The 13827-nt window shown below is 37.5% G+C and overlaps 1 protein-coding gene across 5 annotated transcripts in view; it reads left to right on the top strand.

Annotated features, from left to right (window-relative positions):
- Positions 1 to 13827, top strand: part of KIT (KIT proto-oncogene, receptor tyrosine kinase) — a 76535-nt gene that overhangs the window by 48161 nt on the left and 14547 nt on the right. For all 5 annotated transcript variants that reach the window (XM_036227931.1, XM_016124288.2, XM_016124287.2 and 2 more), the window contains exons 7-8: positions 424 to 539; positions 13568 to 13682. In XM_036227931.1, the coding sequence (XP_036083824.1) occupies positions 424 to 539; positions 13568 to 13682 (231 nt within the window). The remainder of the gene's footprint in view (positions 1 to 423; positions 540 to 13567; positions 13683 to 13827) is intronic.

The raw sequence follows: 13827 nt of genomic DNA, 5'->3' as shown, positions 1-13827 counted from the left end.
AGGAAGGTAGGGGCAGCAGTACTGACCTTGCTGTGAGGGCCCTGCAGCGTCTGCACGGAGACAGCCTTCCAGTCTGGGGTTTTTCCAGGTCAATGTCAAAGCAAAGTTGGGCAGGCAAGTTCAGGACACTGGTGAGAAGGTGACCTTAAGGACAGCACAGGAGGAGGGAGAGGCTACAGTCTCTGGGAAATGGCCTTTATGCCAAGAAAGTCTTTTCCCACTCAGTATTCTCACAAGACAGGTATTTATCGCAAATTAATTCTATGTGTGTATATTTGTGTTTGTTAATATGGATCTTGATAATACTGAGTTAAGTGAGCTGTATTTTCTCTAAATACATGTTTCCAGATAGAAATTGTGAAAAAGACATGCACCGGAGGCAGGCCTTCTGCAGGTGATTAATTTATTGCCATATCTTTGTAGATATATAACTGAACTTCACCTAACCAGATTGAAAGGGACAGAAGGAGGCACGTACACATTTCTAGTGTCCAATTCTGACGTTGATTCTTCTGTGACATTTAACGTTTATGTGAACAGTGAGTAAAACGAATGGTTCCTTATTTTTTTTATTTTTTTATTATTTTAAATTGTGGCTCATGTTCGTAACAGTTGCAAAACTGAGCTCCTTGTGTACTATGCAAATAATGTTTCATGATAATTTTGACCTTAGCAAAGACCCGGTGGTTTGTGGTTGGAAGAATGTGTACAGAAACCAATTCCTTGTCCTACATTTCACTGACCAAGGGACCTTGGTCAAGTAGATGTTGGTCAAATTCTGGGTGCTGCCTTTGAATTTCAAAATAACAGTTCTTTGAGAGAAAATGTATTATTATTCATTGTGGAAATGGGGAGCCAGAGGTTGAATAAGGTCTGGATTACAGTGTTAGGTGGGAAAGAGAGGCTATCAAGCCCTGACATGATTTCTTTTTTATAATGCTCACCAACTGGGATTTTTGCCAAGTGCAGGGCTTCTTCCTGGCTCTCCTCTGCGGCTTATCTGCACTTCTTCCAAGGAAGGGACACAGGTACTTGCCACACCATACCACACCAGCCAGGACACCAGAGGACAGAAGGCTTCCAAAGATAGAATTCCAAGGCATAGTCTCCAAAACAGCCATCAGAATTAGGCATCCTGGGGTTGGGGGTTGATGAGGAAACAACCTGCAGCATTCCCTAGAGAACAACTCAGTAACTGCTGAGCACTTCGTGTGCATCGGGCTGAAGGGTGGAGCCTATTCCTCATCCTCAAGGAGCTTACTTTCTGTATGAAGTGACTTTACATCATTATCTCACTGATGCTATGGCTCAGTGGTATGGGGATGGGGTAGCATGATCCATGTACAAATGAAGACAAGAAACAGCTTCTAAGTGATACTCGGGGCATTTCTGATTGCTGATCTGGAGTCTTTTGGACTATACCAGCATTTTCAAAATCGCGATTCCCAAGCAAGATATGTGTTTAGATAAAGAGGATCACATCTGCGTAGTTACACACTTTTCTCAGGATCCTTAGTGTGTTGATGTGTATGATGCCTTCCTAGGAGGGGGCTGTGGGAGGGAGGGTATATCCCAAACTTGTTTGACCACAGAACTCTCCTTTTCCAAGGGAGTCACGTTAATTAATATCTCTGTTCCTTGGAACAGTTTTGATTATGTGATATCTCATTAGCCTGAAATTCAAATATCTCTAGATTAATTCAGATGTTAATCAGAGGAGCTTAGTATTACACATGGGCACAATTACCTACTTCTGAAAAATTTTAATATTCAAGTAATTTAAGAGACAGTACAGGTAAATCAATATCCTTGCAACCATAATGCATACTCTGTCATACAAAACTTTATTTTGGGTGCTCTGGTGTGGATCTTTTTAAAAAAATTTCCAATTTATTCTGGACTGCTCCTTTTTGTAAATTATGGTAAAACCAGTTACTAGAAAAGTAAAATGAAAAAGAACAGATATGCAAAATACAAGATTATATACATGTGTACATATATGTATATATATAATATTGGATTCAACAGATACAAAAATTACTGTCATATTGTTCCTTCTAAATGTGTATTTTTAGTGTCTGTACTTACCTCCTGTGGACTAGTGACAGCAGATCATGGATGTGACATGCTCCACAGACCTTACTTTGAGAATCTCAGTAGTTGATAATTTTGTAAAGTTAGCACCTTTTATATATATCTTTCCTTGGCTTCAAGGGCAAGTAGGCATTAAGATCTTTCGTTTTTACTCTTTTTCATCCTTCCATATGCCACTGTATAGTCTGCCAGTCGGTGGTGAGTCATTGACCTTAGAAAGATGTTTCTGAAGTCACCCCTACTTTTCTCTGGGTGACAAAATTGCTACCATTTTACTTACAAGGCTAATTTGCCATCCGACAGGATCACTATTAATCACCTCTGCTGGTGAACTCATGCCTGTTTGAAACTAGATAGGAAATGGCATTAACCTCACCAAATGATCCTTTCTAGATTCCTTGTTAATGCAGGAGGCCTCAACTATATTCTGATGCCTTGGTCACAGACACTCATCCACCATCTCCTGAGCTCCTAATTCATAACACTGGGCATACAGATGAGAGTAGTGTAGTCCCTGCTCTTTTAGGTTAAGCTCTTCAGAAAATCTTTTTATTAATGTCAGTTTGTTACAAACACTGAACTGACTGAAGGCATTTAGTTCTTTTACCTAACACATGGGATTTCTTGATTTCCAAATACTTTGAGTGAGGTAGCATTTTTATGTGAAACTTAAAACATTCATCTTTTGTGAATTATTTCCCAGTTGCTTCTTACAGGTATAGTTAGCTAATTTCTCTATTGACTTTTTTTGAGGGGAGGGAGGAATTGAAAAAGAATTCTAGTTAGCACTATATGGGGCAAGAACTTATTATCTTAAAACTTAAAATCAAAAGCTAAAAATACTTCTAAATTTAAAATTGGAGCATTGTGTCAATTTTGACATAAATTTTAGCTGAGCCAAATACTGCATAGATCTACTGTGTGGTTCATTCTGTAAATCAGCTGAGTCCCAAGGATGGAAGAAATTGCACTCTGTAAAAATTAGAGTTAATAAAAATCAGAATAATAAGTGCATAGTATTAGTGCATAAATTCAGGCTGCTTTTTCTCAGTGACATTGATGCATAATTGCTTAATAGATTCAGCTTTGAGAGGTGCTCATGAAAATCTTTGATTTTGAATGGTTAAATGTTTGGTGGTTGAAAAATCTATTTGTTTTGAAAATCCCACATATAGATTTGAGTGTACTGAGAAAGGGAGAGATTTAGTTTTAATCACTTGTGTGGGAGGCTTTAAAAAAAATTATGACCTGTCAGTTTGTGTTAAGGGACAAATATGTAACATGTAAAGCTTGAAAATGTTTTAATGTTGTTTCGAACCTCTTTAACCAAACCATAATTTACATGAGCCTGTTTAGTTGGTCCAATGATATTAAAGGTGGTTTATAATGGCCAAGAGTTATAACATGTTTCTGAGCAGAATATCCAGTGGAAATTGATGGAAGTTTTTATTTAAAAACAAAACAAAATCACTGATTCTTTTTATTGAACTTGACATTACTATAATTACTCTTGCATTGCTTATCAAACATATATATAGGAATCATATTCTTAGTTCTAAGAAAGCTTTATTATTATTATTAATTTTTTTTTGGCAAAAATGGCCATTTGTTTTCCTTACACATCAAAATTGGTAGAAAAATAGAGTCCTAAAAACTAAGAAACTATCCCAAAGTGCTTTTTTAGTAGGCACTACTGTTCCCAAAATTCCTGGAGCTGTTAGAAAAGTGACATCGAGATTCTGTAGGTAGCTTGTGATACTTTAGAAACCTGCTGTCTCTGGTTACATAAACGTCACACAATAAGGTTTTTACTACATCCATATACGAATAAAAGGCCAAATGTGTATTTTAACCTTAATTTATCCACTTAGCTCCTTTCCCTCTCCACCCAATATTTCTTGAATAAATTTCAGACTTTATAGTGGACTTAAATGTTACTCAGTAATATAAATATTTTATAATTTTATTTTGGCTTATAATTTCAGATTTACATAATTGTGGAAGTTATGATTAATAGGATAAATCATTTGTTCTTTAAACCTAGAATAATTCTAAGGAGACCCAATAACTTTTTTCCCAGCTTTACTGAGGTATAAATGACAAATGAAATTATAAGATATTTAAAGTGTACAACATGATGATTTGTTATATGTACGTGTATATATATAATATATAATACATTGTGAAAAGATTTCTGCTATTGAGTTAATTAACACATCCATCACCTCACACGTTTACCCATTTTGTTTTGCTTGTTGTGTTGTGTTGTGTTTTGGTAAGAACATTTAAGTTATACTCAGCGAATTTCCGTTATACACTACAGTGTTATGAAGTATAGGTACCATGTTATACATTAGATGCTCAGACCTTGTGAATCTTATGACTGAGAGTTTGTACTCTTTTACCAACCTCTCCCCACCCCTGGCCTCACGCCCCAAGGCCCTGGCAACCACTTTTCTACTCTCTGTTTCTATGAGTTTGACTTCTTTTTAAAGATTCCACAGAATGTATTTTTCTCTGTCTGGCTTATTTCCTTAGCTTAATGCCCTCCAGACTTATCCATATCATCACAAATGATAGGATTTTTGTTCTTTTAAGGTTGAATAATATTCCATTGTGTATGTACACCACATTTTCTTTCTTTATTTATCCCTTGATGGACACTTAGGTTGTTTCCACACTTTGGCTATTGTGAATAACGCTGCACTGAACATGGGATTGGAGATATTTCTTCAAGATCTTGTCTTTGCTTCTTTGAGATAAGTACCAATAAGTGGGTCATAAGGTAGCTCTATTTTTAATTTTTTGAGGAACCTTCATACTGTTTCCCAGAGTGGCTGCACCAGTTTACATTCCCACGAACAGTTCGTGAGGGTTCCCTTTTCACCACATCCTCTCCAGCGCTTGCTCTTTGTTGATTTATTGATAATAGCCATTCTTACGGATGTGAGGTGATATCTTATGGTGGTGCCGATTTTCCAATAACTTAAGTCACACTTCAAAACGTTATCTGAGAGCATTTCCAGATCAGTATTATGAATTTAAAATTTTTAACAAATGATATGCAGAGGCCATAAATAGATCTCCCTTTGGTCTTAAAGGTCTGTCCTTTAATGAGAAACCTACCAGTCCAGTGAGGGTGCTGTGGTCCTCAGGCAGTAGTACCAGGAAGGCAGGCAGGACAAGCAAGGTCCAGAGAACTAAAGGGTTCGCTTTTATTGTTGGGTTTACATGGAATACATGTAATGTTAAGCTAAATTGGATTTTCAAATGACTGTTGAACTGCACCAAATGAATTCTCAAAAGTCACCAATTTCACTCCGTTTATGGCAGGGTATTAACAGGAGGTTGAAACAATTTAAGGAAATACTAAATAATGTATTATTTCTAAATCACTGAATTATATAATTAACATCCTGTCTGGTATGAGCGATTATTTATAGTCATACAGTATACCTAAATCAGTTCAAGTAATAAATCACCCAGAATGTGAGGCTTCTTGATGAGAAAGTTTCTCTTTGACTGCATTTGCAAAATCTGGGCTGCCTTTTATGTATTTTTGGCCATAGTTAACTCCAGTTATGAGTGGCTAAATTGTTCTTCTAGGGAGAAGCCACTATAAATGCAACACCCTACAAATAAAGCACATGCCCAGCCTGCCATCTGCCAAAGGTGAAGATAGACCTGTCAGGTTGGCCATGTAGATAGAGGGCTCAGACTGCCTGCCAGCTAGCCATCTGGATCACCCACCTGGCTGGAGGTCGCCAGGACCTTCTCCCAGGTTAAAATAATAATGGTGGACTTGCCTTCTAAGGGCAGCCTAGTTTTGGACTGCCTAGTTACTAGAACTTCGCCTTTTGAGAAGGTGGAACTGTTTTCCTACCTCAACCTCTTAGCCTTTCTATTTCCATTTTAAAAAGATGATAGGACCTTTTAAACATTGGGGTGTCCAAACCTTACTTGTGTTAGATGCTAAAAATCTTAAGACTGCTAACACACTTATCTATTGAGTTTTGCTTGAGAGACTTTGCATTTAGTGTTTTTTATTTTTCCTCTGTTAGATAGACTCTATTAGAGCTACTCCTATATTAAATTATTGGAATTCTTAAACATGAAATAAAGCTAGTGTTAAATAGAACTCTTTTCTGATTTATTTACTTGCTTTTGAGAATGTGCTGTTAAGGCTGCCACGGTAACTAGAATTTAGCTTAGTTTGTGCAAACATTTTTGTGTACTTGTGTTTTTAAATTAATTTTTTTATTATAAAAATGTTATGTGAAGGATAGAAAAACTAGAAAATATAAATAAGCAAAATAAGAATCAAGCCAGTTTTAATTGTCTTTTTAGTTTATTTATATTTTATAGATTACTATTGCTAATATATCCCTTACCACATATCCTTTTAGACCATTTTTTAAACCTTTTTTTTTTTTTTTTTTTTTTTTACAAACATGAGGTTCTATTGTTCTATTGCTTTGTAACCTTCTGTTCTGATGCCAAATACCAAATGCATTGTGAGCATCGTTCTATGTCATGAAATATTCTTCTACAACATCATTCTGTTATCTCATTACATAGTTTATAATTTCTTTAACCCGACTGAGGCAATTTTGAGACATTGTGGAGTGTGAAGTGGGACTCTGAAATGATGTGACTGAGTTTTAAAAGAATACCATCAGACAGTTAATTAAAGCTTATAATTATGTTGTTTAATCTCAAATGAGCAACCTCGCCTAAGTGCCTGGAAATCAATAAGGTTATCATGTGTCGTGATCTCTCTTGCTGCTATGTCTTGAACATATGTCATGAGAGATACACAGTGCCAGCTTTTAGGACAGCTCTAAATTAAGGAATAATTTCTGAATCTTCTTAGGGTGGTACCTAATCTCTATGAAATAGCTGCTTGTCTTCTTACATTAATATTTTTATAGGTAATACGTGTTCATTTGAAATATCTGACAGTGTCTGAACTCTGTTTTTATTTTCTCTTCCTGAACTTGAAATGAATTTTTGTTCTTAAATTGCTTGGGAGATATGAGTGTTGTTTTTGATGTGACAGTTTTATATCTCCTTATGAACAGGATTTCTGTGGATGCAACAATTGCTATAGAAATTTAAATTGGGAGAAAAAAAGGATATCATGGCAACCTACTTTTAAAGTGGAATTGATTCTTCTCTATTCTGAAAGGATTTAGGAAATGTGGCTCTGAACTAGAGTCTCAGGCCCCCACCCACCCCAACCCCCAGTGTTGGTATCATTATTTTTCCTTCACGTCTCATAAGAAAGTTAGTTTGGTGAGGTGTGTTACTAATTTGGGGGATCTGTTTAAACGCTGCCCTAGTTAGAGGACAAGGTAACTTGTTCTTTGTTGGTGTGGTCTGGCCTTTTAAAAAATGTTTTAGGTAGAAAAGCAGGAGAAACAGGTTTAGGTATGTGTAAGCATGTAAACTTCTATTAGAATTGACCCTGCATTGGTGACCAGTTTTCTAAAAACAGCACGAGTAGGCCCTTTTATATCAGTGGAATTGTACTCCAAGGAAATTTTCTTTCCAGTTGAGTCACATGTGTTTTTACATCAAACTAGTCCCCTTCATTTACGAATATAAATGGGGACTTAAGCCTTTGCTTCTGTGTCCCCTAGAGAGGTGGTGACATCCAGGTGTATTTGCCACTTACCGAAGGGATCTGCTAGAGCTAACAAGTGATCGCGTCTAGATGACCAAAGTTACCAAAACTCCAGGGTCATCTGTAATTTAGTGGAAATTTAAATACATCTAAGAATAGGTACATAATTTTTTCCATTAGCATTGTGTCAATAACCTTTCTCCTCTACTTGTGAATTATGTGGCAAAATGAATTCACTACTTTTATGGAGTAGAAAAAAGATAGTATTGTATCATGTGCCTGTACTCCTTGGCAGCAATTAGAGTGATGTGTGTACACATCTCCCTACCTCACGTCTGGAACATGTAGCCATGGTACTCCCGTAGATTGAGCATAGTGATTGAGGAATGCCCTCCCCAAGTAGGTTCATCATTTTTGTTCGTTTGTTTATTTTAACTCAGAGTTGGGAGATCTTTTTGATGGGTGTTTAGAACAGGGGTTGTGAAACTATAGCCCTTGGACCAGATTTGGTCTGCGGCCAGTTTTTTAATGGTATATAAGCTAAGAATTTTTTTTCAAATGGTTGAAAAAAAATTAGAAGATTTTGTGACACGTGAAAATAAAATTCAGATTTCTGTGTCCATAAGTGAAGTTTTATTGGAACACGGACCATGAGCATTTTTTCACAGTCTGTGGCTACATTTGTGGTACAATGACAAAAGTGAGTTGTTTGTAAGAAAGACCCTATGGCCCGCAAAGCCTAAAATAATTACCGTTTCATCTTTTACATTGAAAGTTTGCTGACCCCTATTAGGAGTGAAGAATGATCCTTAGGAGAATGATTTTCTTAAAAATGATAGACAGACACTCTATTAAAGATAGCTAGATATGACAGACTATAGTTGAAGTTTTGTTTTGTTTGTTAATCTTCTATTCAAGTGTCCATATGCCAATTTCCGGCTATCTTTAAGAATGTACAAAACAAAATAAATTTTCAAAATATTTATTCTGGGGATTTTTTAAAAGTATAATATTTCTCTTATAAGTAAAAAGTAACCTGATTTTTTTTAGTGCTCCTATTTTGGCTGATTTAACTTCCTTTATTATAACAGTATGATAGCAGGAATATAGATTTGATTCAAACCCAAATCAGGAAAGTAATAAATTGCTACAAAGCATTGTTGTATTGCCATTAAACACCAGCAAACAAACAAATTCATCCCAGAAACAACTTAAGTGTCCATCGATGGATGACTGGATAAAGAAAATGTGGTACATACGTACAATGGAATGTTACTCAGCCATACAAAAAGAATGAAATCTTGCCATCTGCAACCACATGGATGGGCCTCAAAGGCATTATACTAAGTGAAATAAGTTAGACAAAGAAAGACAAATGCTGTACAATCTCACTTCCATGTGGAATCTTTAAAAAAAAAATTGGAACTCATAGATACCGAGAACACTAGTTGTTTACAGAGGTGGAGGGTATGAGGTGGACAAAATGGGTGAAGGAAGGGTCAAAAGATACAAACTTCCAGTTATAAAATAAGTCCTGGGAATGTCATGTACAGCATGGTGACTGTAGTTAATACTGTATTGCATATTTGAAAGTTGCTAAGAAAGTAGATCTTAAAAGTTGTCATTGTTAGAAAAAAATTTTTGCAACCAGTATGATGACAGATGTTAACTAGATCATTTCGCAGTATATACAAATATCAAATCATTATGTTGCACACTTGAAACTAATATGTCAGTTATATATCAATAAAAAATTCATTCCTAGATTCCTCTTTGTTTAGTCTTAGGAGACTTAAGTCTGTTCTTCGCTGAGTGTAGGGTGGGCCAGTGTGCGTTTATAGCAGGACTTTGGTCGAGGTGGTCAGGAGTGAAGAGCTGTACTCAAAAATGCTTGTCTACCCGATACTTGTGTAACTCTCCTCCCGTCTCCACCCCACCCCCCAGCTCTTTGGTATCTGTGCTCTGTTCTTTAAAATTCATTTTGTTCTTCTGTGTGGACCTGATGGTGATAAAAAAAAAAATGTTTTTCAAGATCACATATCTGTGGGGTAAATCATCGAATGCTTAGGACTTTAAATTGCATGAGCAATAAATTTTCAGTAGAATTAGAAGCACTCTGAAATCTGCCTACAAGCTGATCTGTGTTATTGGAGACACCAGAATGACTCAGGACCACAGTGCTTTGAAAGGAGAAAGGGGGCTATTTTTATCTTCACAGGAAATGCATAACTTATACACCTCTTAGGCTTATCTAAACCTCCAACTTGGGAGGAATTAGGGAATGTGTCATTTGGCATACCGCTGATTGTAGAATATCTAAGAAAACCTTAGCTCAAATTTAACCTGAAGAATAGCAGAGGGTAATGCATCTTTAAAAGCAAAATATATATTTTATGCCTTACAGTGCTTCGAGGCACTCACAAAATGCAGATGAGCCTAGATTTTCATTTTTAGGAATCAGATTTATACTCAGCTCATTTTTTGTGAATTAAACATTTTCATAGTGCAACTTGCCAGGTACAGCCCAAACCATACTCATGAAACTTAGCCTTTTCAAAATGAGGTTTCTCATCACCAACATTAGGGACAGGACTGGGATGAGAGGGAGAAAAAGAGAGGTACTTAAGGTGCAAAATTTAAAGAGGTGCTCACTCATGGTGCCAACCCTAGATTTGCATGACCTTGAGGACGAGTGCCTTCTAGTTCCGCACCCTAAGTGCTTTTCTTCCCTCACTCTAGTCCTGGCCAGAGCAGGGTCCCTTGAAGGTACTTTTAAAAAGTGCATTGCTGGGTCAGAGCCTCAATGTACTAAATCTCTGTGGATGGGGCCCTGGAATCTGCATTTAACCTCTTAGTGCTTCAAATGCATACTGAAGTTTGAAGACCCTCTGAGCTTGGTTGGCCAACCTGAGGCCCAACAGGACAAAAGCTGCTCCTGTAGCCTCAGGTTATAACTGGGATAGTCGCTGAAAAAATCTGCCTAATTAACCAGCATACAAGAGCAAGTAGGCCAGCCGGACCATGCCCTTGCCAGCCCCGGCTGTTGTATAACTGCTACCAGGTGTCACGCTGGAAGGCTTGGGTTGTGGAGCTGTGGAGCACGTATAACCAAAGCTAAAGATTGATTGTGTAATTTTGAGCTGTTCCAATTTTTTTAATTAAAAAATGTTTTATAGGTTCATTATTAGCAACATGGTCATTGTAAACAAAAATTAAAAAATAAGTCAAAAGAATAAAATGGAAACTATCAATAACCCTATTACCCAGAGATAAACCATCATTAACATCTTAAAGTACTCTTTCAGCATTTTTTTTTTTTTTTGTATGTTTGGGTTTTTTTTTTTTTTTTTTTTTTTTTTGCTATTGAGTCGATTCCACTAAAGTTTATTGTGTGGCATTAGGAAGAATGAGTTATAAAAGGAATTTTGGTATGAAGAAATCTGACTTATGAACTCATGAACTTGATTACCATTTGAGTCCTGTATATTTGCTGTCTTTGTAGATCTTCCCCTCTCATCATTAATCTCAGCATTTAAAAAAAATTCACATGACCAGATGTATGTGTGGGTTTCTTTCCTTATGGCCCACGATCACAAAAAAGTGGAAATGGTGCCCCTATACAGGAAAGTTGCCACTGGGCTGTTCTTCTAGGTCTCCTCTTGTGGGTCTAATCGAATTCCTTTAAAGTCCAAGGGACTTGTTCTTTTTAGGGATACTTAACCATTCAACAGTTTTTACTGTGTGTCCATCACAGATCAGACTCTACTGGGGGTCAGAGGTACACCCAGTAAGTCGTGGTTTCCTGCCCTGAGAACATGCACTCAGGTGGAGGAGGCAGGCCAGTACACTGTAGACTATCAGGCTCTCTAAAGCACTGCAGGAATAGGAAGGAGAGATCAACCACCTTGACTTTGGAGAGTTGAGGATGGCTTGGAAAAGGGGTGCCACTTGTATCGAGTCCAGAGAGGCCCACCGTATGGCGCCTGCAGTCTCCAACAAATAGCACTCTCATAAAGTTCTACTGTTTTTTTGTGTTATGTCCTACTTTCCAGTTCGATCACACAGTTGCCCATGATAATTAAATGAAACTTGCCAGATGGATGCTTTCGCAAGACGATGGCTCGTTTTCTTGCTCTATTTGTGAAAGCTGGCATTGGATCCAAACTCCCAAGGATACCCCTACCTTGAGATTGCTTTGGAGTGTCGCTCTTTTGTGTGTATTAGCCAAATGGCCAGCCCGTCAACCAGGCCAGGTTGAGTGACAGGTGGGTGTGCCATGCATGTAGACACTCTGACCCCTGGCAAGCCATTTTGCCCGCAAGGAAGTAAGATGCTGAGAGATTATTCTACAAAGATTTCATTTATCAGTGTTACCTTCTTTTGAGGAAATAAGCTTCCTAAGTTTCTGATCTGTCAGTCTTTCCTTCTCACCACATGCAGTTTTCCCACCAGTTATGACATCACCGATGTCAAATTCCCAATTTGTTTGATTAAAAAACAATTTCATACTATCTTAAAGAATAATTTCTAGATCATGGAAGAGAATATTTAGAGTGGCAAATATAGTGATCTTACTTGGTAATAAACTTGATTAACCAAGGAGGGCGTGTATTCTGAATAGAAAAGAATAGCTGAATCATTAATAATAATTATTAAATTTATTGTTTCTGTGACTCGTTCTTAGTTTATCATTCATTTCTGCGACTCATTCTTGTGCTTCATCTCATTTAATTGTCACAACATCCCTGCAGAATGGTTACTGTTGTTATTCCCATTTTATATGTGAGGAGACTTGATGGAGGGTAGGGAACTGTGAGCGTCGGAGATGGAGTGCAGCCCTGTCTGCTGCTGGCAGGGCCTCCTGAGTTCTGTGGTCAGGTTCGGCACGCGATGCCACAGCCAGGACGTTTGGTTCAGCTTACTCATTTTCAAAGGGTTAAAATTCTTTAAATATGTTACTAATAGAACAACTGAACATAAGTTCATCTTCCTTCTACTTTAGAAATAATCTCAAGAATTTGCAGTGATTTAGGGTTCCCTCGATTGAATATCCGCTGATTATTGTAGTTACACAGAAATGTCAAATTAGAGCATTCCTGCTGATATCATTTACTTTTTCAGTGATTGTACTCAGGTTTAGATATATGTATGAATAAAACTCTTGGGCTGGTTTCCTCTTATAATTTTCTGACTGTATTTTGCATTTGAAATAAAAATTTGGAGTTAAAAGCGCATATTGTATTTTACTCTTATGTTTTTGCTTTTTTGTGAATAGAATGATTCAGTTAATTTGTACTATTCCTGCATGTCCCCCTTCAAAAAAAGGGAAGTGTTTTTTTTTTTTGGCGGGGGGACACTTCTTTTTTCCTGTAACTCCTTTTTTTCATTCAGTTCAGTCTCCACAATAACTTGAAATCCTAATGTCAGGAATTCCCTGCAACAGAATTTCTACCTCACAGTTTGGAATGCTAGTGTGTCGATTAGAAGCGGTCGTTCAGATTACTGCTCATTACCACTCGCTGGAAATAGAAGCCCTTTCAGGTGGTCATGTGACCTTTGCTTCAGCCATCCCTGGAACAGGAAGTTCTCGGAGAACCCCCACATCTGCAGGGTGAACAGTCTGCATTGGGGCTGGGCAGCTCTGACTGTGAAATCCTTTCTCAGCCTGACCTTCGCGTGCCCCTCCTTCTACCCTCTGCTTGCTGGTTCAGATTCTCCCCATGAATAACATGTTCTCTCAGGGCCTTCTTCAGCCTCAAGAAGGTTCTGAGGATTCTAAGAGAGTGGAGTGAATCTTGGTGAGGTTTTCCAGCACTTTGACATATGGCCACTTCTCTCTTCCTGCAGTAAAACCAGAAATCCTGACTCATGAGAGGCTCATGAATGGCATGCTCCAGTGTGTGGCAGCAGGATTCCCAGAGCCCACAATAGATTGGTATTTTTGTCCAGGAGCTGAGCAGAGGTGAGATGATTATTTTGGGAGCCACTTAACATGCAGAAGGGAAGGACTGTAATTCGGTTGAATTTCAAATATGTTTTCAGATTTTTTAAAGCATTGTTTTGATTATTTTTTTCTATCCATGTGGGCATAATTGCTATATTTTTCT

The sequence above is a fragment of the Rousettus aegyptiacus genome, unplaced genomic scaffold (genome assembly GCF_014176215.1).
Source record: "Rousettus aegyptiacus isolate mRouAeg1 unplaced genomic scaffold, mRouAeg1.p scaffold_m13_p_10, whole genome shotgun sequence".
Lineage (NCBI taxonomy): Eukaryota > Metazoa > Chordata > Mammalia > Chiroptera > Pteropodidae > Rousettus > Rousettus aegyptiacus.
The sequence above is the reverse complement of the archived record's forward strand: the minus strand, read 5'-3'. Positions and strand labels throughout refer to the sequence as shown.